Source organism: Danio rerio, chromosome 6 (assembly GCF_049306965.1).
Source record: "Danio rerio strain Tuebingen ecotype United States chromosome 6, GRCz12tu, whole genome shotgun sequence".
Taxonomy (NCBI): domain Eukaryota; kingdom Metazoa; phylum Chordata; class Actinopteri; order Cypriniformes; family Danionidae; genus Danio; species Danio rerio.
The window spans coordinates 43,345,490-43,368,184 of NC_133181.1; the positions used below are offsets into that span (position 1 = coordinate 43,345,490).

The following is a 22,695-nucleotide window of genomic DNA, read 5'->3' on the forward strand; positions in this document are numbered from 1 at the left end:
AGCACAAAAGGTTTTTTAGATTATCAAAATATTCTTTACACTAACTTTTATAATATTAAGTCACTTTTAAGGGCAGTTTACTGAAATAGTCTTTGTGGAGCTAATATATGTATAAAATAAATGGTTCTTCCCATTTATGCCATTACAAAATACCCTACTTTTAAAATAAAAATTGCTAATAATCTTGCAGACTAGCATTCATTTATTTATTTATTTTTATTTATTTATTTATTTATTTATTTGTGTGTATTTTTATTTATGTATTTTTATTTGTGTATTTTATTCATGTATTTTTTTTCATTAATCTATTTATTTATTCATGTATTTATTTATTTATTTATGTATATATGTATTTATTTATGTATGTGTGTATTTTTTTATTTATGTATTTATTTATTCATGTATTTATTTATTCACTTATGTATGTATGTATTTATTCATCTATTTATTTATTTATTTATTTATTTATGTATGTATGTATGTATGTATGTATGTATGTATGTATGTATGTATGTATGTATGTATGTATGTATGTATGTATGTATGTATTTATATATTTATTTATTTATTCATCTATTTATGTGTCTATGTATCTATGTATGTATGTATCTATGTATTTATATATTTATTTATTTATTCATCTATTTATTTATGTATGTATTTATTTATTTATCTATCAATTCATGTATGTATGTACATATTTATTTATTTATTTATTTATTTATGTACATATTAATTTATTAATTAATTTATTTATGTATTTAAATATTTATTTATTACATTTAACCAACAAGATACACATTTTGTCATTTCAAGCAAAACAAAATATCACGTTAAATATTTTTAAATGCTCATGATCGCATGATTTGAACTAGTAACTCCCTGCTATAACTTCAAATCCATCAATAAAAAGATGCTGGACTGGCTAATTTACTTTCAGGCCTCTAAAGAGAACTGCTAAACTTCATGGCATCACACACACACATACACACACAAAGTCCCTCCATCCCTAAAGATTTTACACAGGAAAACGTTAGCAGATTCACAATTAAGGGCTGAGAAATCACGTCTAAAATGTCCTGGCTAAAATCATATCATATCAACTCCAATATGTGTGATGTTGCTCTTCTACACAATAGTGGATCAGTGTCTATAATGTTAGTGTGTGCAACATGAAATGAACTGGTCGAACTGGGAGTGGTTGCACCTAATGACTGTAAGGCGTGAATAAAAGCAAGTGTCCGTTACAGCACCTGTCCATCTGTGTGAAGAGGGATGTGCATGTGTATGACACACACATTGCGGTGCACCAGCGCTCCGTTTCATACCGGAATTCAGCCAGCAGCCCTGTATCCTGATGTGGTGAAAACCAGGCCTGCAAGGCATTCTGGGTATAGGAGGGGGAGATGGGTTATTCACACTACAACATCTTCACACACTTTCACTGACATTCACAAATGGATGCACCAAATTTACACACACACACACACACACACACACACACACACACACACACACACACACACACACACACACACACACACACACACACACACACACACACACACACACACACACACAGATTCCCTCATAATTAGGGTTAATATCAAGACAACAGTTTGCTTTTATGGAGCGAGATCAGTCTCAAAAATAATACATTTACAAACTAAAAATCATTCATGCACAACACAATTCACATTAACAACACTGAATTTTTAAATACACAATTTGTGAATTCACTATTTAAAAGCATGCATTTTTCTGCAAATAAATTGTATTTCTGTTTTTGAATAATGTTTTAAACTTATGAATTGGATGTGTATTTTTCAAAATCGTGTTTTGAACTTACGAATTGGATTTGTGTAGTTTTGAATCGTATTTTAAACTAACGAATTTAATTTGTGCAGTTTTAAAATCATATTTTGAACTTACAAATTCATTCATTCATTTTCTTGTTGGCTTAGTCCCGTTATTAATCTGGGGTCGCCACAGCGGAATGAACCGCCAACTTATCCAGCACGTTTTTTTTAAGCTGCAGATATCCTTCCAGCCGCAACCTCTCCCTGGGAAACATCCACACCCTCATTCATTCACACACTCATACACTACGGACAATTTAGCCTACCAATTCACCTGTACCGCATGTGTTTGGACTGTGGGGGAAACCGGAGCACCCGGAGGAAACCCACGCGAACGCAGGGAGAACATGCAAACTCCACACAGAAACGCCAACTGAGTCGAGCCGAGGTTCGAACCAGCGACCTTCTTGCTGTGATGCAACAGCACTACCTACTGCGCCACTGTGACCCGAACTTACGAATTGTATTTTGTAAATGTAACATTTTTGAGACTGATCTGGCTCCATATGCTTTCAGATATAAACTTCATTCTCATACGGAATTGCCAATAATTCAATAGTAATGTAATTGAAATGTAACTGAATAACATTTCATAATTGAAGTCTTTATTTTGTGATATTTATGTTTAAATATGGTTTCATAAAATATCGACAACATATGTGGTCTTCTAATTAATATCAAAGGGAAAAAACATTAGGTTTGTGTAAAATTCAAAGAACTAAAATGCAGGTCCGCTCTATAAAATACGTACTCATAACTTTCAGTGATAGTTAGCTGATGCCTGGTAACTGTTGTTGGGTGGTTTACTGTATTGTAGTTAAAGTTTGATATTTTCTTCTGGTCATGTGCCCAAGAAAAGGAAAATATGACTGACAGGTTGTTACTGCAGTATGCTGTTAATACTGCCTTCCTGATTCTCTTTTGCGGAGGAAATGAACAGCAATTAAGGAATCTGGGCAGCATTGTTGAGCTCATGCTGTTACACTGAGAGAGAGAGAGAGAGAGAGAAGGGGAGAGAGAAAGAGAGAGAGAGAGAGAGAGAGAGAGTGAGAGAGAGAGAGAGAGAGTGAGAGAGAGAGAGAGGGAGGGAGGGAATAAGAGAAAAAGTTTTAATGTGCCCATCTCTTTTTTTTTAAATTAAATCTTAATATTTGTTTCAAGCATATGCATCACCAGTTCCTTGTTTTATTTAAGGGACCCAGATTGCACAACGACCTGCCATTCCATATAAATGTATACTGGTTAACCTAAAAAAACTTTTTTTTCAATTTAGCTCTTCCATATATTCACGTAGTATATATAAATGAATGTAAAATAAATAGATGAGCAAAGTTTTTTTATTTTAAACATTGTCTAAACTTTGTCAAACAGCTTTAAAGACAAAGGTTAAGATAGGCAAAGTTGCTAGATGTAATTATGCACATTTAAAAATAAAGGTTCCAAAGAGGGAGCGGGGTGGTGGGTCCAAAGAACTATTTTTGATTCCCTAAACCAAAACGTTCAGTACTTATAACTTCATTAACAGTGATTACAATATAAAAGTTCAAATGTCTTGTATTAACTCTAAATACCACCTCAGGGGTTTTCCATTGAGCATTTCAATGAGTGCCCAAAGGTTAAAATGACTTATTTTTCTACAGGGTTAAGAATATTTGAATATTGCAAAGAACCTTTTGGGCTAAAGAACCTTTTGTCCAATGAAATTTTTTTTTTTTTAATGTTAAAGGTGTTTCATGGAACCATTACGAAGACGAATCAAGAATGTTTACTTGTTACTATGAACTTTTTATAAAAGAAAAGTTTACTATTTAAGCTACCATTTGATTTAAGCAAAACCAGAAAAAAAGACAATTCTGAATGGCGATGACAAGCAGTCTTGTGTAAGATACTTAAAAAAACATTATTAAAATTAGATTTAAATTGCATTTCTAATTACTTAAATTAATTAATTACTCAAAGGAATTTAATTATTTGACTCAAAACTAAAAAACGCTGTAAATCTCAACAAATATAAGATAGAATTTAAATTATTTTAATTCTTTAACCCATTATTGGGCGAAGAACTATGGTGCCTGCATTGACATTGATCACAATATACAGTTGAAGTCAGAATTATTAGCCGCCTGAATAAAACATTTTTTTTAATATATATTTCCCAAATGATGTTTAACAGAGCAAGGAAATTTTTACAGTATGTCTGATAATATTTTTTCTTCTGGAGAAAGTCTTATTTGTTTTTAGATATTATTATAATATAGGCAGCCTCGGCTCAGTTGGCGTTTCTGTGTGGAGTTTGCATGTTCTCCCTGCGTTTGCGTGGGTTTCCTCCGTGTGCTCCGGTTTACCCCACAGTCCAGACATGCAGTACAGGTGAATTGGTAGGCTAAATTGTCCTTAGTGTGTGAATGTGTGTGTATGGATGTTTCCCAGAGATGGGTTATGGCTAGAAAGACATCCGCTGCGTAAAAAAAAAACTTGCTGGATAAGTTGGCGGTTCATTCCACTGTGGCGACCCCGGATTAATAAAGGGACTAAGCCGACAAGAAAATGAATGAATTATATAGGCCTATTTACAACGCTCCAATGATTATTTTAATGAGTGCGAAAAGGGTAAAATTTCAGTCAAACATGGCGTTATAAAAACATTTTGATATAAGCATTTTAATAAAAAAGCTGCTGCTCTGGATTGACTTAAACAGATTTGATGAATCTAGGCCTATTTACAGTATTTAAGGAAATATAGGCTACCGCATTACACCTTAAAATGAAGAGTATCGCTTCCTTTACGCTTAAGTAGGATAATTTAATTGCAGTAATATTTACTTTGTAACTAGTTGCAACCAACACTGGTGGCAAGCGATGTGGAGGAATGTCATCTCTCGCTCCCTCTCTCTCTCTCTTTCACTCATCAAAGTGATGGACAGATCTTATGAGAGTCAGGGTAGGTGGTCAGCGGTTTCGTGTTGTCATTGACCGCGCACGAGACGGATCTGCCGAGACAGACAATACGCGCGCGCTGGCCAGAAACTTATTCCCTGAATAATTAAAGCTCAGTAGAAGTCGATGGAGGACGTTGTATTGCTTCGTTTAAGCAAAGGAGAAAAAAAAAATACTCACCTCACCTTGAGCAAATGTTTTGCCACTTTCTCTAGGAGCTACTTTGTCTTTAATCTTATCAACTCCGATCATTTTTTCTCAAGATGCGAGTTCACTGCCAGTGCAATACAATACAATTATTGTCTGAGATAAAGTTCAATAAATGAGTTTGTCTATATGTCGTATAGCATCTTTTAAGTGCTAAACATTTTCAGAATGCCTTAACAATTACTAATATCCATTTAAACAAGCATTATTTTAAGCGAAATGTGAATTAATCAAGCATAAACATGAAACCAATTAATAAATATAGACGCGTGGTGTAAATTAGGTTTCAGGTGTCAAGCTGGAAAAACGGTGAATTCTTATTGGCTGAAGACTCATTTATCCTGCCGGGAGGAGTCTGCCCTCTGCCTCTGCTTCATATACAACTCTTTTGCACGCTGGTTTTGACAGATCTCTCGTGTGACCACCTGTGCCTGTCATCCTGATGCGGATCCCTGTACCTTTTGAACTGTAGGCGTGTGCCATGAAGTTGGAGTGACGAGATAGATAAGGTCGGTAACTGTTCTTGGATTATTTTCAACGCACGTTTTTGTTTGCTTTCCATGATTTTGGTTTCAATCATGATTTAAAGATGTACATTAGTTCACACCAAGACAGCGGTGGTGATCAGCTGTGGTATCTCTAGGTCATCGACGCGTGCATCCACTTAAAAGTGGGGAAGTGATAAAAACCGTATTGCGTTTAAGGAGACACGCGAACTCCTGGTTTCACATATTCTTGTTAGCCTATAGCGTTTACGCAGTCGTATTATATAACTTAATCTAAAGTATTCAAGAGAACAAAACACGCCGGATGAACTTGGAATAACTTGTCAAGCTTTTTAATCGCACAGGAACATCGGCATCCCTGTCCTACTGAAAAGAGAGATGATGGATGCCCCAGCGGAACCCCGGTGGATGATGCATGCTCATCATTCAGCCATGATGGGCACCTCTGATTCGGTGTCTCCTCATGCAGGTCTGGGACATCATAGTTCGGGCTATATGGAGCCAGGTGCCCCATTATTACAACCAGACGAGGTGGATGTATTTCTCAGCCATTTGGACTCTCAGGGAAACCCCTACTATCATACACACGGGTCCCGTGCACGGATGTCTTACAGCCAGACGCATGGTGAGTAGGCCTGCGTGGAGATCTAACCTTTTTGTCAGTGTCGCTTTTTATATTTTAGAAGAATTTTGAATCAACGGATTGTTTTTTTTTTTTTTTTGATTTCCACAATACTAAAAATTGCGCCTGCATTTTTTTACACGATTGTCAGACTTGAAAGCAAATATTTCATCTGCGAGAGAATTTTCTTATATTACTCTTAATAGTAAATGATTAGTATTTATTTAGCCTACAAATAAATAATTATATGGCAGTCTAGTTCTCACCTGGTGTCAATTTCAATGAAAAGATCAGATTATACGCAAATTGTTTTCTCACCGCAATTATTGTGTTAAAATATTACAAATGAAATATACTATTTTACATGTTTTAAACTTTAATACCAATTAGCCTACACTATTATGATATACCGTATATCATACGAACTAACTTGCTTTTTTGGTAAAGGCTAGATTTTTTAAATAAATACATTAATGAAATACAAAATATCGTTCAGAGGTAAAGAAAAACAACCAAAAAATAAATAAATCGGAATTGAGGGTATTAATTTTTAGGTAATGTTCTCTTTTGGTTTCAATCCTATATAGCTATAAAGATTATGCTAGGCCTATTTCAAATGGCATCAAATGTTTCACAGAGAACATTTAATAAAAGTTTAATTACTCCACAGGGCAAAATACCTTTATGATAGATTTTTGATATTTTAGGATTCTTTTTTATTTATTATTTTATTAAATTTTATAGACCAAGACAATTTTCTTTACATGGAAAATAGCCTAAATGTTCTCATAGTACTACACATTCTGGTAAAACAATTCACACAATTGTTCCAAATCAGTCAACTTGTCAATCACTTTTAATTTTTGCGATTTAAAACATTTTTGAGCTTCCTCAGTGGACTGCGTGTAGACAAGCCTATTTATCCAGCCTAGTTTAACATCGTGATTAAACATGCAAAACTGAACTGACTTTGGCAATGCACGTGTAAGACTATAACTTTTTTTCTTTTTGCCAGCACGCCTTACGGGTGGCTCAATGTGTCGACCTCACCTTATCAACACTCACGGTCTTCCTTTACTGGACAACAGCAAATCGACCTTTTCTACAGCTCAGCACCACGGCTCATGGACCGTCAGCCACCTGGGCAAAGCGGTTCTGCATTCAGCAGGCGCCGAATCCTCCAACGGCCTGTACGCAGGCACCGGTGCGCCGGCCTCGGGTCCGATGCCGTGCCTGTCGATGACGCAACACTGCAGCGCACAGCTCTACTGCCTGCCGCCCACCCCGCCCAAAGATGTGTCCCCGGACCCGGCCTGTGCCGCGGTGAGGGATGCCGGGAAGTACCATCTCCATCTAGTCGACGGGATGAAGATGGAGTGCTCCAGTCCAATCCGTAGCAACCCGCATCTGGCGCAAACGACAACCCCTATACCTTCATATCCCGATTACTCAGTAGCCGGAGCGCACGAGTATCCCGCCAGTGTGTTCCACTCCAGAAATCTGCTCGGAAACATGACGACAAAATGCAAAAGTAAAAACCGCGCTTTCTCTGGTGAGTTCAGATTTCATAGCGGAAACTACAAAAGGTAATAATCAGTCCAAAGTTAGCCTTTTATTTTCTATATATTAGCAAGTACTGAATGATGAAGATGTTATACTTTTGAATCAATGCAAAGCATGAGAAGACGCAATGCAATGAATTGCAGTATTTGTAAATGTAATAACATGATAAGCAGGTTTAATTTTGACACCAATATTTAAATAAAAATGCACTAGTTACTAAATAAACTATTAATAATTATAATGACATAAATAGGCTAATTCGCCTATTTAAGTTGTTTTATTTTATTATGGTAACAAACCTACTTTATTTACTGACTTTTTGGGATGTCAAATAATTCAGCTCACACTGTAAAAAATGCAGGGTTCCACACAATTCATTCATGTTGTCCCAACACAAATCTAATAAGTTAACTTTTAACACTTTTAACAAATTTATGTAGATTGAACATAAAACAAATAAGTTGTCCCAATGAAATCTCAATAAAAAAATATTTTGGGTGCAACCAGCTACACAATTCTATCTTGACAATGAATATCAATGTACAAAATTATCAGTTAACACTTGATCTATGAGAGCAACACATTCAAAATAAGGTATTTACCTGTACAGTTGCTTCCTGTGTGCAATTTTTAACCCACCAAAAGATGGCACTTGTAGAAATGACCGAAAGAACTGAAAAGTAAAAGTTTTAATAATCAGTCTGTATTAAATAATGTCAGCACAAATAAGCTGTTTTCTTTACCACCCCCCCTCCCCCCCTCTCTCTCTCTCCTAATGCGCATCGTGTGCCAATAGGACGTGAATGTGTAAATTGTGGAGCTACGTCGACTCCTCTGTGGCGGAGAGATGGCACAGGTCATTATCTGTGTAATGCATGTGGACTCTACCACAAGATGAATGGGCAGAACAGACCTCTCATCAGACCCAAGCGCAGACTGGTATGTCCCACACACCTACACACTTCTGATCCACACCATTACACAGTTCAAGCACAACCAGTAAAAGACACCACTAACAGGAAACTGAAACCTGCTCTAAACAACCTATATTGTGTTCAAGCAGTTATGATCAGTTTATGTAACATTGTTCTGTTGTCTGAGCTATACAGGATCAGCCATACAAAGCCTTTTATAATATGACAGTGCCATTGTCTGTGAATAATGTCTGAACACTACTGACAAAGAAGATGGTTCATGAGGTTTAGACAATAGTAACACATTTAAGGAAAACTGCCATGCATTTCCGAAAAGTATTATGATATCTGTTCACACTGCAAGGACGGAGAGAGAATGTGCACAAAAAAAAGGAAAGAGAGGGACAGAAAAAAAGAGAGAAAAGCACATGTCTGGGTGTGTGTACTGGACCATGGCCCTATTGACGGGTTTAAATAGCAAGTAATGAATTAGAATTCATTAACATGAAGTGTAAACTTGACCAGAAATCAGATACTTCTGCTATTCCTGACTGGCCTATATCATCTTACCTTAATTTGAGTATTCCTCGACTGCAATGTTAAAAACTCAGCTTCTCCAAAGATATTTTCAAGTTGAAAGACATTTTGCCGTGAATATTTTTTCAGCTTTCTATCACCTTTATAGACGTCTGCTGAAATGGTTAGTCACAAAGCAGCAGCACATTCAAAAAGGAAACATAATAAATCTGCTTGAAAGTGACTGTGTTTTGTTTAAGATGGTATTAGCTGTAAATTAGGCTTGAGTCAGTGTGTGACGAGTGCTTCTGCACCAGCTACAGGTCGTATATTTAAAGAGCAGAGACAGCTCGGTCCATTTGTTTCCTTGGCAGGATGTCTGCCCGGTACCGATAACTTTGTGAGACCCGAAAATGCTTCCTTTTGTGGTTGTTTTCTAGCCGTGTTTTCTTCCAGCATGTTGAGTGCCTACTTTACCTGTATAGTTCTGTGAATTTATGGTGCACTTCTGTTTGACCTGAGGAATTTGAGAAACAAGTAATAGATTCTGTCCAGCATGATCCTGCTTCTTTGATCATTTTCTTATTTTTTAATTGAATTCTAAAAAAAGTATTTGTAATTTTTGTTTGTCCATATTTAATTGTTTATGTCAAACTTCATTTTAAGATGTCAATGTTTCATGTACTTACTATAGTAATTACAATTAATTATGCATAATTATATGCAAGTGTCCCTAAAACTAGCCTGCCTTAACACTAACCACATAGTAAGTACATGTAATTATTAATTCATATTACTCAGAAGTCAGTTGAAGAGTTACACTGTAACAATGAGACCTTAAAATAAATTGTAAACTTGTTAATTTAAATAGTTTCTGTATTTATGTTTTCCTTGCCTATTTAAACTATTTATTTAAACATTTTTAATGCTCTTGCTTTGTACACAAAGCTGCATTCAGTTTGTTAGGTTTGCATCTTCTTGAGAAAAGAATACTGTAAAGACTATACAGATATCTTAAGATGTTATTGTATCGGTTAGACAGTTGTGTCATTAAGTTGAGTTGTGCTTTTTTAACAATTAATTACTGGATTGTATACAGTAACAGTAAGTAACAAGGGTTAAGATTAGGTTCAGAGCTAGGTTTAGAGATAATACCTATAGTTATTAAACAATTTATTTATTCATTATAAATACGCATGTGCGAAACAGAACTGTAAAATAAAGTGCTACCACAATTTGCTTCAAGCTTTTAAGATAACATTTTGTGCATCTCTGTGGTGCAGTCTATGTCCAAAAGAACAGGACAGGTTCAAATTTTTCAAAACAGGACATTCCAAACAGGATTTGGAGTCTCAATCTTCATATTATTGTTATGGGGTCTAACCACAGCTCTATTCATTTGTCTTTCAGTAAGGTATAATGCGTAATACGATACTCTGCACAGTAGACAAATCAAAAATATAATGTACTGAAATTAAAGAGGAGTAATATACTGAAAGTTTTAAGAACTGAAAATACATTTTTGTACATGCATGCTATTTTATATTGTACATTTTAGTTCCAATAACCGTCTTGAATTTTATGATTTCATTTATGAATCAGACAAGCAGTTGTAAGTAAATATTTGTATGCTGAAGTGACCAGATTTAGCATTTCTTCAGATTTTTGTTCACAACCCTTACGTTTAGTAATTGATCAATTTCAGATGTTTTGATCTTTGTCTTAATGTGTTTGTATGTTGCAGTCAGCATCTCGACGAGCAGGCACCTGTTGTGCCAACTGCCAGACTGGGACCACCACACTCTGGAGACGCAATGCCAACGGAGAACCCGTCTGCAATGCCTGCGGTCTATACTACAAACTACACAATGTGAGTACATTTGTATGCGCCAACGCCGAATATAAACACAAAATTGCAGATTCAATTTACTCTACTGCACATAAGATGGCAAATTTTTAATAATAAAAATAAAATAGGTCTGTTCACCTAATCACATTTGCGTATGGATTAGAGTCTATGAATATTAAACTGCAAAAAACTATTTAAACATGAAGTCTATGCAAAGTCAGGAAGGTATGTTCTGTCTTCCTGAGATATGATGGCAGTTTTTTTATACTACACATACATTTCTTAAGTATGTGTAATGCTGCTCTAATAGGCACTTCATAAGTATTTTGGCTTTTTAATTAAGAATTCTTATTTTTATATCATGTTTGCCCAGGCACTCAAGCATCTTGACAAACTCCTTTCATAATTAAACATCAGGGCTCAACAATAAGGATTGACCGATGGCCTGGGGCCAGCGTGAGGGATGTTCGGGACAGTAGAGAGAATTGTTACTGGCCCGATCAGGCCAGTGCTGCCATGTCACAAAATTTGAATTTGCCTTTGACTATTTGTCAATTGCGTGCATATATAAAGTTTTAGAATTGAGAAACAATTTGTGCTTTTAAGTCTTTGAATGTTTTGCCTTTTCTATGAAGTCGTAAACCCCATATTGCTTTTTGGTTCCTTTTATCTGATTGGATGTTGTGAGCACATTATTTCTTTACATAACCTGGTAAAAACCGGTAAAGTGAAGAGACGGCAACATCAAATTATGAGGCTAAAAGAAAACGTTGGTTTCTAAAGTTGTGGAATCAGATATTTACATGGGCACAACATGATGAAAAAAATAAAGTGATGTTTTGCATAGTTTTCTGTCACTTTTAGGTCAGCCACCTTTTGTTTTGCAACAAAATACCTGCACATACAACTTTTATTTTACTGCTAAATATTAAAAAAATATATATATTTAAATTCTAGATTTACAGGCATTATTTTTGACACATCATTTAAAATATGTGGCTAAAAATTAGCTATTTTTTATTGAATTCTTTTTAGTGGGGCCAGTGAAAATTTTGGCAGGGCAAGTAAATATCTGAACCAGTGGTCCAATCAGGCCAGTAGAAAATATCCTTAGCTTTGAACCCTGAACGTTGGTTTATCTTGATTAATTTAAGAAATATTGACAAAAAGACATGTAACAATTACAGAGCACTGCAAGAAAGAAAGAAAAAAATGTGGGCACAAAATCATTTGTTTCCTTATTTTAAAAAGAAAAATATGTTATTTTCGTCCCTAGAGGGTACAAATTCACAACAAACAAAAACATAGTTTTAATGACGCCATGGCACCAGTGTGGAATCATGGGAGTTGTCATCTTCATGACATCCTACAGGTTTTCTGAAATCGTTTATGGATGAGTTAAACCATTTGAAACTTATTATCATGGTAATATGAAGCAGAGTAAAGGTGATTGCACATTAAATCCAAAATTTTTATCTGTAATTTTCGCACGTAAAAAATAAATTTGAACTCACGTTGTGTCAGTCGTATTACCACACTCCCTCCGAAACTTTCGTCTGTCATAAAAAAATCTAACCATGTTAGATTATTTCTGCTTTTCGCATCCAAAAAAGCACATTGAGAGCTGTTTTGACATGTCAGAGCCACCGTACAAGCAAAAAGCTAAATACAGAATGTGGTCACTTGAGCTACAGATACTTTTATGACAAACAGTGCATAAAATAAAGACAGAATGTGGCAAACAGTTGAGAATCCCTATGCTTGATTAAGTGACTGGCAGACCTCTGCCCTGCTGCAGATTGGTGTATGTGTGTGTTCATACATTTGACGTACTGCTCATAGCCATTATAACAGAAAGAATGGTCCGCTTTTGGTCCGTTGCTTCGACACGTCAATGCGGCACCCATCTATTATAATGTCTATATGTACTGCCAGTCTCTGTTCAGGATTTGTTCACGTACCAAGATTCCACTAATTTTCTGAACTTCGAGATAATCCAGCTCAGCTCTTTTTTAGTGAGCTAAACTCTCCTTTCTTTCTATGCAGTATTGGATGAACGTAAAGTAATTGGATGAATGTATAGCCTATTCCTCTTTCTGTTTCTACTTTGGAGAAGAGAGAGGAAAACAAAGTATCACTGCTCAAACTGACTCCAAAATGTATTGCATTTTCTTCATTATGGATCAACTAACACGCATCGCATTCAGTGTGCAAGGTTTGTTTACGTGACAAGTTTTTCTCATATGAATACGAAAAAAACACATACGAAAATTTCGAACTTCAGTGTGCAAACACCTTAAGGTTGAAAGCTGTCGAAGCGTGATCGTTGAAGCAATGGCTGATGAGAGATGAGCGTGATGTTGCAGGAAATCAGCAGAGCTTTTATTATGCCACAGTCAACTGCTTCCGGTTGCGATTACATAGGGAAGAAACAGCGCCATTTTATCATATAAATACATTTTAAGGTTCTGCTTTATTGTGTTTTCATGTTTTATATAAATAAAAAATTTAAGGAGGTATGACGTGTTTAGCATTGCAACACAGGACACGGTCCATGTCAATAGTTAAATTGGCTTGTTTCTCTGGGTTTGAACATTCTTCTAAACATAATGTAAGATAATGTTAGCAAAATATATAACTGTTCTAGTGTTTTTTTTTCCATATATATATATATATATATATATATATATATATATATATATATATATATATATATATATATATATATATTCTTTTTTTATACAAAAATCTTACATATTGTACCTTTAAATAAATCATGTGCTTTTATGTGATTATGCATGCCCTTATTCTAGGTAGATTGTCCACACAAAATAATTATTTGCTGTAACTTCTGTCCATGTGTGCATTTTCATAACTCTCTTACCACTTATACAGTCATACACTATACAGTTGAAGTCAGAATTATTCGCCCCCCTTTCTTTTTTCAAATAAATAATGATCCTAAATGATGTTTAACAGAGCAAGGACATTAACACAGTATGTCTGATAATATTTTTTCTTGCGGAGAATGTCTTATTAGTTTTATTTCGGCTAAAATAAAAGCAGTTTTTAATTTTTTTTAAACACCATTTTAAAGGACAAACTTATTAGTTTGATTAGTATGATCATTAGTCATTAGTATAATTATTTTGTGAAAACATTTTTACTTAATAAATAAATCTGGGCACAATCTAAATTTCTTCTTGCAAGTCGTGTGTGCTAAAATCTTGACTTTAATTGCAAAAAAAGTTAACCAAAATTTAAATAGAAAAAAAGATAAACAGAATTTAAAAGTACAAACATTTTACATTTGGCTATTACAACAAATTTTATATACAGACTTTAACTAAGTGAATGATAGAATTTGTTTTTTGTGCTAGTAATAAAAATTGCACTATTGACTAATACTGCGTAAATGGTTTACATTATTTTATTGTGTATATGTGCATTTAGGTGAATCGCCCACTTACTATGAAGAAGGATGGTATTCAGACACGCAACAGGAAGATGTCTGGCAAATCTAAGAAGAGGAGAGGAGAACACTTTCACCAGTTTGACAGTTGTGTGCACGACAAACCATCCTCCTTCAGCCACATGGCTAACATTCACCACCCATTCAATATGACTCCGCAAATACAATTACATCCTGCATTCAGTCACAGCAGCTTAGTCACTGCTATAGGCTGAGAGACACCTGTAGAAGACAACACTTACTGTCTCCATTCTTTGGTTTTACTGTACAGGACATTTCATTAACATTTCAGATGTTTATTATGCAAGGTTCAAAATTTGGTCTCGATTTTAAAAAGATGCACTTTATTTTGTGGATTTATGAAATGTGTTTTAAGCCAACATAGAATCCGATCGCAGTACACCAAGAGTTTTGCTAATTAGGTAATTTTTAATAAATATTTATTCAAGTATAGTCTCAACTTTCATGCGTGATTATGTCATTCATCCGACTGCACTGTTATGGAACTGTGAAGAAGGAAGAAGCCCCATATTTTAACTATAATATAATTTTCAAAACATTTGTAATTGTCTTTAATTTATTTTTCAGATCTCTTATTTTCAAGCTTTATGTCAACTAGTATCAACATCAATAGAAAGTTACACTATCCTTAGTTTCTGTATACACATGTAACACTCAGAAGAAACTTTTTTTAATTGTACATTTATTTTGAAATTTTAGTAAATAAATGATTGTAAAACTGTCTGTTGGATTACATCCCATTGCAGAGATTCTATATAAACAATCCAAGTGATGTTTCAAAGCTGTGTGTGCAAACACAAGAGAAAAGAGCTTATCAGCCTGGTGACCGCACTCAAACACTGAATGAAGAGCAAGACTCTAGAGAGACAGAAGGAAATGGAGAGATGAGAGATGAAAGAGCGCAGACAGTCTTTAGGCTTTGTGTTTGTGAGGCCTTGACAAGACCAGCCTTTTGTCATCATAATCCCTGCTTATATTAAATGTTTATTACAATTTCAGAAGTATGCGAAGCATGTGATTCAAAACAACAGACCTGAACTATAGAGATGTCCCTATTGTATATATTTGATATGATAAAATATGTATTATATATGCCAAAACATAAACCACATATAGGTCGACCGCTATTACAATGTAATAATTATGGCATAAATAGAAAAAATATATATTACACATTTATAATGTATAGATAATAACCAATATTTTATACAAAATGTCTCCAAATATATAATTAGATTTGTTTATGTATTAACTTTATTCAAATACATTTCTATTATTGATAAAATATAAAGTTATGTATTGTAATAATTTATACTTTTTGACATAAATACAATATTTCAACTCAACAGAAAAATTCCTTACAAACAATTAAATGCAAAAAAGTGTTTTGTACATTTTAATTAACTATTTCAAAACAGATTTTTTTTTCTTTTTTTTTAAAGGGCACCAATGATGAAAATCATCTTTTGGAAGCTGTTTGGACAGAATTATGTGTAGGTGTAGTGTGTCCACAGTCATATTGGGGTAATATAAAGACAATAAGCCTCTTTTTTATTTCCTAATGTTAAATTAGGGTCCAAATCCCTCCCATTTTGAGGTGACATAAGAGTGCGGTTTTCCAAACCTACCGAATTGATTGACAGCCGGGTATTAACATGTCTCTGTAGTAATGCATGTAATCATATCAAGACAGGACATGCGCAAAGCAACTGGAGTTAAAAGATCTGTTCAGTTTTCTTTGATTATCAGTCATCATCAAATAAGATCAAGAATGAGTTTTACAAGTTTAAAACGTTCAGTGCATGTTTGTGATAAATTACAGCAATTTTTCAGTCTTTATTACTACTGCCGCAGTACAACTATAAATAAAGATGCTTTAATCCAGGATTGTGGATGTTAAATCAGGTTTATTTTGTATATTAAAATAATGGATTTCCACACAGCAGTGTACATTAACGTGTATCCAGTCACATTTGCAAGCAAAAACAGTGCAAAGTTAAACGCACACGCTGTGTGTGCATATGCATGAACTTTGTAAGAACACAGTGTGTGACTCATCGCAAGGCTTGAATTAACTCCACAACAAATACATCAAATAATCATTGGGAAAGTTCCTACTGTAGTATTTCCCACAAACTTTACGTGAGATCTGCTTCCTTCATGTCTGTCAGTGTGCTGTTTATCTGAACCAGCTGGACTGATTGAGGCACACTCTAATGGCGAGTACAGACTGCATGACTTTGGCCCTGATTTTGACTCGCCGACAGGTTTTGAGAAATTGCTGACAAATGCCTGAAATCACACGCAAATCGGTGTTCGTTCACGCAACCATCACACAATGTAAGCTATCAAAGACGCAATCTGAGAGAATCGCCGATGAGTTGCTGAAAATTGTCAGACATTGGGCATGCTAAATATCTGGAGCTAAGCTATTCAAATCATGCTGTGTGAAATGTGTTCTGATTGAAAATAACATTGACAATTACCTACAGCCAATGAGAGAGCAGCATCCACTTGTATTGGTATAGGCCATAAGGAGGCCTATACCCTCATTTTCAGTTTACCCAAGACCCAAGAAATGAAGGCAAAACTAGTGGAAATTTGGCAGGAGCACCCATGTCTGTTTGACGTGTCATCTGAGTGATATCACAACCAAGTAAAAAAAGAAAGTTGAGGAGAAATTGCTAATTCCTTTCAAAACCCAGGTGAGCAAAATAAGTATGTTTTAAACCCCACTAAAGGCTTCTTTCTTACTATGTAGTTCATAACAAAAGATAAATTACGTGACCTTGCATCGATTCCATGTCATTTCTTCTGTGTTTGTGAGACATAGTTTAGAAAAAGTTTTTGGGGATTCTTCCTATTCTAAAGTCAGTCTGAAACTTCCTGTCGCCGATCCAACCTACAGTGTAAACAGCACCGACAGAATGCTACCCCAGATAGTCATGCAATGTGAAAACATCTGTGGCACGACTATTTTGAAAATCATGCATGCGGAACAGGCATGTGGGAACAGTGGGCGGGTAAAACTAGCATTAAAGGCACAGGTAATAAAAACAGCTACATTGTGTTTAGAGCTGAAAACTCTAATATTCTGAAAGGTCTAATAAATAATCTGATGGGTGTTTGGAGCTGAAACACATTCTGAAGACAAAAAAGACTGATCTTAAATCTTAAAAAAGGGGTAAAATAGGTCAACCTTAAATAAGACTTCTTCAGCCTCATGGTTTCAATTTTCATACTGTGTTTCCATCGCAAGTTTTATATATTTATCTATCTATCTGTTTATATATTTAGCTAGAGTAAATACCCATGGGATTTGAGTTTAAATCTTAAAGAGATTTCATCTCAGATACTTCATTCTTTCATCTGTGTCTTTCTGTATCTCAACCCTCAATCAGAGCACCATGTCTCCTTCCAGAAAGAGCCTGGGTTGCCTATATTCCCCAGTATGGATACCCTAAATCTCCCTGTATTTCTATATGCTACTCTTGCCTAGCTAAAGAACACACAAAACTTTTACAAATAAATCTGGTTCTGTTTTAGTTTCTCATAATGTCGTAGTTCCCAGCCTTTCCATTAACTAACCACGATCAGACTGGAGGTTTAATTCCAGAAGATGGACTTTATTTAACATAAAGCTGAGAAAGCCAATTGCAAATTCCAGAGCAATCTGAAATCTCAGTTCACACTCATACACTACAGACAATTTAGCTAATTCAATTCACCTGTATCGCATGTCTTTGGACTGTGGGGGAAACCGGAGCACCCAGAAAAAACCCACACGAACACATGGAGAACATGCAAACTCCACACAGAAATGCCAACTGACCCAGCCGGGGCTCGAACCAGTGACCTTCTTGCTATGAGGCAATTGTGCTACCCACTGTGCCAACCTTGACTCCCCTCATGATGGTATATTAACTTAATAATATGTCCCTCACTCCTGAATATATCCCTTACTCCTGTCCCTTACTCCTGAATGCTTCTTACAGATATAGCTTCATATGAGCATTTAACAAATATAATTTAGGTTTAATTTTGATTATTTTAATAATCGATTAATCTGTCGGTTATTGTTTCGAATAATCAGATAAAAAACCAGGAAAACCATTTCCAACACTTTATACAAAAAAAGAATTTAAATATTTAGAAAGTGCAAACATGTTGCTCCTTGAACATGCCTGAGCTTTTATGATAATAAAATAAAAAAAACTAACCTAGTAGTTTTGTCCTGTTTTCAATCCAAATATCTAAAAATTATTAAATCAAGATACATACATGACAAATAAATTAAAAAGAAATTATGTCTTATTTTATGAAAAAAAAAACACCTCAAAATTGTGTGAAAAATGTGATTGTTTTTTGTTGTGATTGATTGTTTGCTTAAAACAAGCAAAAATATTTGCCAATGGGGTTGGAATCTTAATGAGATATAATTTCAAGCTGAGGTTTTAAGCATCACTTAATTTTCCCATCCCATTTTCTTCTTTAGAAATCTTAATTTAAGATTTTTTAGGATATTTGGACTTAAAACGAGACAAAATTACTAATAAAGAAATGTCCCCGCATCGCACAACACAAACAATCGATTAAGAAATTCGTTGCCAACTCTTTAAGTAATCATTTTTTATAGATTTAATGTATTCGTTGTTGTAGCCCTAATATAATTGGTGCTATATATATTTAGTTATTTTTCATATTCTGTTATTCGCCAGCATAGCTTTTCATAGTTGCTCTGGCTCATCTGCAGGCTGCTCATACCACAGTTTTAGCCTGGCTCAGTTATTTTCCAATACTTGTGTGACTATCTTTAGGTTACAAGTCTACTGTACACTTTTAGACACAATACTGCATACTTTCAGAGAATACATAATGTTCGTCAATAACTGCTTACACTGTAAAATAATCTGCATTCCACTTCCACACAATTCTTTCATGTTGTATCAACACAAACCGATTAAGTTTGCTTAATTGTTTTAACAAAGACCTCAAGAATTGTGTTGATTCAGTTCATCTTAAATATGTAGTTGGAACAAGTAGCAAAATCGTTTTTTTGAGAGTAAAACAGGGGGAACAAATTAAAATGTACTAAAACTGAAAGCACTTGTAATAATTTCTATTTAATCCCACATACAGTGCATCCGGAAAGTATTCATAGCGCTTCACTTTTTTCACATTTTTTATTTTACAGCCTTATTCCAAAATGGATTAAATTAATTTATTTCCTCAAAATTCTACACACAATACCCCATAACGATAATGCAAAAAAATTTTTTTTTTTAAATTGTTGCAAATTTATAAAAAATAAAATACATGTACCCAAGAATTCACAGTCTTTGCTCAATTCTTTGTTGATGCACCTTTGGCAGCAATTACAGCCTCAAGTGTTTCTGAATATGATGCCACAAGCTTGACACACCGGTCATCTTCCACTTATGAATGATTGCGGCCACTGTGCTAATTAGAACTTACAAAGCAGCAGAAATTTTTCTGTAATCTTCCCCAACCTTGTGGCTCAAGACAATACAATCTCGGAGACAATTCCCTTGTCTTCATGCTTGTTTTTTTGTGCTTTGTCATGCACTGTCAACCCTGGGACCTTGACAGGTGTATGCCTTTTCAAATCATGTCCAATCAACTTATTTACCACAGGTGAACTCCAATGAAGCTGCTTAATGATCTTGTTTTCACATCTTAAGAATGATCAGTGAAAACAGAATTTACCTGAGCTCAGTTTAGAGCTTCACGGCAAAGGCTGTGAATATGTACATCTGATTTTTCAGCTTTTTTATTTTTAATAAATTTGCAATAATTTAAAAAAATCTTTTCTCACATTGTCGTTATAGGGTATTGTGTGTAGAATTTTGAGGAAAAAATTTATTTAATCCATTTTGGAATAAGGCTGTAACAAAAAAATGTGGAAAAAGTGAAGCGCTATCAATACTTTCTGTATTCATGCACTGTACATTGCAACATTGGTGTGCAGATATTTTAAAATCTTAACAACTCCAAACAGAAATGAATATAGCACATTTAAAAAGTACAGTCCCTTAGGATTTTGTATAGGAAGATATATATGTGGCCTAAAATGACTTGATTTTCTGGTGACTCCTTTTAAAACGCATAGCATTACTTCCTTCAATTGTTGCGTATAGCTGTAAAAATACACATTTTTATAGAGGGACTGAGTATAAAATCACTAAGGACATCAGCATATCAAGTTGTTCAGTATGACCTAACAGATGTAGCTGTTTGCAAACATTGGGTCTAAAAACTAGGACACAACAGAACCCTCCCATATAAGTCAGGCCAAGCAGCATTCAGCCCCTTTCAGTCTGTCTTTTCTTTTCTTCTCCTCATCTTCCTGTTCAGCAGGTAAATTAATTCATCCTCTGTCTCGGAACAATCACCTATTTTAAATGACAAACCGACTGTGAGCGTTCAGTTCCCCTCTCGGGACAGCCTGTGTGCTGCGAGAGTGTGTATATGAACTGTATGTGTGTGTTTTATTGCAAGATCTGCTTACTTCTCTTTCCCTTCTCTCTTTTATTTTCCCTGTCCTAGTGGTTTTGTCCATAGAGAAACCTTAGAGGCAGGAAAGTAGGCCGGAGGCAGGAGGGGACTGAGTCTAAATACACTGTTACACATTATTTGGCTCAATAGCAGCAAATGCTGACATATCTGTTGAATCAGGAGTGATTATTATAGAGGCCTTGTAAAAACGAAACTTCTTTGATTGCATTATTAAGTCTCAATTTTCTGTTTATTTTCTATTTTCTTTTAATCTCTTTTTAAATCATTTTTATTTTCTTACGTGTTTCTTTTATTGCCGTTTATGTAAAGCACTTCGAATTATCATTGTGTTTGTATTGTGCTATTAAAATAAACTTGTCTTGCCTAAGAAGTAGGGCTGGGCGATTAATCAAAAAGTAATCGAAATCGACATTAAAATCTGTCTGTTTTTTCCAGGTCAATTTATTCAAATACTTTCCCCACCATGCGTGGAGTCACGTCACCCCACTCTGTTAAGGCTGAATTATACTTATAATATTATGATTTATATATAATTATGATATCATACTTCTGTCAAGGGCACGAGTACAGTCCAGAAAAGCCTTTGCATACCCGCACACCACTCAGAAAATGTACTAAAACGTCGCAAGCTTTGTTATTGGTTGGTTTGCTAGCGGGGTAAGCGGATGCTCTTCCAGCCGCAACCCATCTCTGGGAAACATCCACACACACATACACTACGGACAATTTAGCCTAACCAATTCACCTGTACCGCATCTCTTTGGAATGTGGGGGAAACCGGAGCACCCGGAGGACACCCATGCGAACGCAGGGAGGACATGCAAACTCCACACAGAAACGCCAACAGAGCCAACTTCTTGCTGTAAGGCAACAGCACTACCTACTGCACCACTGCTTCGCCCTCCTTCAGCAATTATACCTGGAATAAATGACTACATCTGCCATAAAATGTATTTACATAATCCTGATCAAATTAATTACACTGAGTCAATGATCACATGTACAAGACTTTTCTGCACAAGACTTTTGGCCAGCGGAGAAATTAAAATGGTCGTGCCCAAATGAGTCTGGTTCCCTCAAGGTTTTTTTTCGTCACTCCCATCAGGTGAAGTTTTTTTTCCCTCTCCAATGTCGCCACTGCCTCGCATGGTTCAGGATTGGTAGAGCTACGCACCGATGAATTTGCTCTTCAGTGTTTGAACTCTCAGTAATGATTAAATCACACTGAACTGAGCTAAACTGAACTGAACTGAACTTAAACACTAAAAACTGAACTACACTGTTCCAGTTACTATGACCATTTATGTGAAGCTGCTTTGACACAATCTACATTGTAAAAGCGCTATACAAATAAAGCTGAATTGAATTGAATGTATGTTTTATAATAATGTATGTAAATTGTATGTCAAGGTCACATACTGAGATTGAAATATATCTTGAAATATTGTATGATTAAACTCAATTGAGTGTTCACAATAAACGCAAAAAAAAAAAAAACAAGCAAACCCAATTGTTTACATGCACATTTTTTAACGTAAATTTTCTTTAAAAATATATACTATTATATAGAGGTTCGTTGAAGTTTTTTTAGATAGATTGTTGGTGATTGGAGACATGGACAGATGAAAATTAAGACTTGGTTAAAAGGATTCAAAAAGGGTCACGAAACACCAAAACACCCTTTTTTTGAGA

General features: G+C 35.1%; 1 protein-coding gene across 2 annotated transcripts; it reads left to right on the forward strand.

Annotated features, from left to right (window-relative positions):
* Positions 1-5,406: 5,406 nt before the first annotated feature.
* On the forward strand, positions 5,407-15,189 carry gata2b (GATA binding protein 2b). Of its 2 annotated transcripts, none has more exons than XM_073952821.1 (6): positions 5,407-5,512; positions 5,979-6,134; positions 7,147-7,683; positions 8,491-8,633; positions 10,869-10,994; positions 14,427-15,189. In XM_073952821.1, the coding sequence occupies exons 2-6, from the start codon at positions 6,005-6,007 to the stop codon at positions 14,658-14,660; spliced, it is 1,170 nt and encodes a 389-aa protein (XP_073808922.1). In that variant the 5' UTR covers positions 5,407-5,512; positions 5,979-6,004; the 3' UTR covers positions 14,661-15,189. The 2 variants fall into 2 exon arrangements, with proteins under 2 accessions (XP_073808922.1, NP_001002689.2); NM_001002689.2 differs by having other exon boundaries at positions 5,410-5,512; positions 5,854-6,134.
* Positions 15,190-22,695: the final 7,506 nt, after the last annotated feature.

Coding starts and splice junctions, on each gene's coding strand:
- gata2b (NM_001002689.2), top strand. CDS start 5,888: ATGATGGATGCCCCAGCGGAACCCCGGTGGATGATGCATGCTCATCAT. Junction 6,135..7,146: donor GTCTTACAGCCAGACGCATG/GTGAGTAGGCCT, acceptor TCTTTTTGCCAG/CACGCCTTACGGGTGGCTCA. Junction 10,995..14,426: donor TATACTACAAACTACACAAT/GTGAGTACATTT, acceptor ATGTGCATTTAG/GTGAATCGCCCACTTACTAT.